Below are 3,341 nucleotides of genomic sequence, written 5' to 3' on the forward strand. Positions count from 1 at the left end.
ATTTCTATACCATTTATTACGGGTTTTTTTGCTTGTGGAGGTTGCACAATTTCCAAATATTATGAATTTAGTTTTGCTTAAGTTCAGTGTTATTTTATTGTAGTTAGTTTTTTAAAAAAAATCATTTTCCACATCATCCAGAAGCCGTTCCAAGTTGTTACCACAGCACAATAAGTTGGTGTCATCTACAAATAATATTGTTTTCATTATTTTGGAGATTACACATATTTCATTGATGTACAATATAAATAGCAATGATCCCAGAACAGATCCCTGTGGAACCCCACATGTGACATCCTTCAGATTAGACTTGACGTTATAAATATGAACATATTGATTTCTGAACATATTGGCCACTTTTCAGGTAACTACTTACCCATGTTAAAGCAACCCCTCTAATTCCATATTTAAATAAGTTTTTGCTGTTTTCATTTTGTCAGGGAAAACTCCAGTTTTTAAAGATAGGTTGCAGATGTGTGTGAACGGTTTCACCACACACTCCAAAATTTGACACACAATCACACAATCAAACACACAATCCAAAATTTCTTTCTCATCTGTTCCCCTTATAAACGTTGAGTTGGTAACACTCCTGGTAGTATTTTCAAAGATTTTTTCAAAGATTTCTCCAACTTCAGTTTTTGCAATTTCTTTTGCCAAACCAGGACCAACGCTGACAAAGAAGTCATTAAAATCATCAGCAATTTGATTAATATTATTTGTAGTGGAATTATTCAGTGCCAGAAAATGATTTGGATACCCTGGTTTTCCAGTTCCACTTTTTATTAAGTTGTACTTTCCATGAATTTCTCATGTTATTTTTGTTGTCTTCCAGTAGTTCTTTTCTTTAAGAATTCTTTATATAATAGATTTTTTTCTTACACACATTTTGTAGTCCCTTGGTTAGCCATGGTTTATTAGGAGATTTATGTCTGATTACTTTGTTTACTAGTGGACAGTCTTTATTATAGAGCGATGTAGTTAGGGCCAGAAATCAGCACAATGACCCAATATATCAGGCAGAAACTTTAAAAACAGAAATTTTCGTTTGATTTTCAAATTTCTGACGGTCCTTGAACACATCACGTGTGACCAACATTTCCTTTAGAAAAAAAAATTAAATAACAAAACAAACCTGATGTAAAAATATTAATATTTCATCCAAACAAAAAGCTAAAAACTGATTTACGGAGGAGGGAAATACAATCAATCAATCAATAAAACAAGTGCCACCTCCTCTGATAAATACACAACAGAGCTTTAAGCTGCTTCAAGAACATTTTGTTTCACCATAAATTATTATGACCATTGATGTAAAACAATAATTAATATGTCTGTGCGTGAAAAGATTTACTGCAACTTCAAGATGCAACAAGTGAATCTGAAAATGTGAATCTGCTCCTTAATATAATATAATATAATATAATATTAATTAAATTAATTAAAAAACATAATCTTAATAATGTTTGTTTTAGTAATTTATTTTAAATATAAAGCTCATTATTATTATTATTATTATTATTATTATTGTCATCATCAGCCTTCACACAGTTTGTTTATTTATCTTCATGTCTTCAGTTTATTTGATTAAAAACTATCTGTTAAAAGGAGAAAGGAGACAGCAGTTGATCAGACATTTATATTTTATTGTTATTTATTGTCCAGCTCCTGTTTTTATCTGTGTGTGTGTGTGTGTGTGTGTGTGTGTGTGTGTGTGTGATCAAACATCAACAACATAAATTAAAAAGTCTCCTCGTGTGTCGGCCGACATTAAATCCTGATCGGATTGGAGGGAAATTGGTGGCAATTAATCCTCCGGGATTGAGAGGAGGCACGCGGGACACGGGACACGCCCCCTGCGGCCGCTCTCCCCTCTGATTGGCTGCTGCTGTGATCCCCGGAGACTGAGGCCGGATAAATGGAGCCCGCCACCCGGGCCGCCCGGTCTGTCCTTCATCATCCTCATCCTCACCCTCATCATCTTCAGAGCACCATGACGGGCGGAAGGGACGAGCTGAGCGAAGAGAAGCCCAGAGTCAAGCTGCTGTCTCCGGCCTTCGGGATGGACAAGTCCCGGCTGCACGGCTCCGGGTTCCGCTCCAAAGGCTTCGCCATCACCGACCTGCTGGGTCTGGAGTCCGACCTGCAGGCCCGGCAGGTCCAGGTCCAGCAGCAGCAGCAGCAGCCCGGGGCGGCCCCGGGATCGGGCCTGTCTGCGGCGGGGACCGGACCCGGGGCGGAGCCTCACGGTGCGGGCGGCGGGCTCGGCGGGTTCTCGTTCCCGGGCGGTTCTCTGCCGCTCGGCCTCGGGTTCCTGTGCAGCCTGGCGGCGCAGCAGCCCTCCGGAGCGCCCTGCTTCCTGCCGGGACACCTGCCGCTGCTGCAGGCCCGGGCAGACAGCCACTACCTGCAGAACCTGGAGGCCCAGAGGGACGCTTACTCCGGTACGGCCCGGGTCACTCCTTTATTCTGTTGTTTCCAGGTGTTTCCAGGTGCAGCCCAACACCTGCCTGATGCTCAAACCGCTTCTCAAAACCGAGAAAAACTTTTTCAGCTTCAGTTCATTTTAATCTTTTATTTAAGTTTCGTTTATTTGCGCGTTTTTACTTTATTTGTATTAATTAATTTATTAGCTGTGGTTTGAAACATTTTCTTGTTCAGTGAGTTTAAATGAGGCCGAGCCGAGCCGTGTCTCTGATGGGTCGATCCTGTTTAGTTTAATGTCACATGTGTTTGGTTCCGACAGGCTGTAAAAACAAAAGGCTCTGATCATGTTTTAAACTTTATCTTATCAGACTTTATCATCACACACACACACACACAGAGTTGCCTTGCTCACGTTTATAACTGATAATTAAAACAGTGCGTTTACAGGCTGAATGAAAACGTCATTAAAATATCTTCAGTTAAAAAAGCAGCAGCTCCGCTCTGAGGCCGCGCTCATTGCGTTTCGTTTCGTTTCGTTTCGTTTCTACATTTGGTTCATTGCGGGAATTAATATTATTATTATTATTGTGATACTAATAATATTAATATCAATAATAATAATTCGTTTATTTATTTATTCAACTGAACTTTTCTTAACGTTTTTCTTTTTTTTTTTTTAAATCAAATGTATTCGGTGTAAAAACTGAAGTCTTTCATTTCGGATTTTTGAATTGTTGAATATTTGTTTGGGTCTTTTTCGTTTTTGTTTGTTTTTAGTTCAACTGAATCTTTTATTTCACTGTTTTTGAGCAAATTTAAAATTTTACATTTTCACTGTTTAAGTATTTTTATCTCTCGTTTCTCTGTTGACTCTGAGCCGTTATAAAACTGACCCGTCGCTTCCTGTAAAATAA

General features: G+C 39.1%; 1 protein-coding gene across 1 annotated transcript in view; it reads left to right on the plus strand.

Annotated features, from left to right (window-relative positions):
• Positions 1-1,993: 1,993 nt before the first annotated feature.
• The window catches only part of vsx1 (visual system homeobox 1 homolog, chx10-like), a 4,949-nt gene continuing 3,601 nt past the window's right edge, over positions 1,994-3,341 (plus strand). Inside the window, exon 1 of the mRNA XM_049600075.1 lies at positions 1,994-2,444. Within this exon, the coding sequence (XP_049456032.1) occupies positions 1,994-2,444 (451 nt within the window). The remainder of the gene's footprint in view (positions 2,445-3,341) is intronic.

This window comes from Epinephelus fuscoguttatus, linkage group LG16, assembly GCF_011397635.1.
Source record: "Epinephelus fuscoguttatus linkage group LG16, E.fuscoguttatus.final_Chr_v1".
NCBI lineage: Eukaryota > Metazoa > Chordata > Actinopteri > Perciformes > Serranidae > Epinephelus > Epinephelus fuscoguttatus.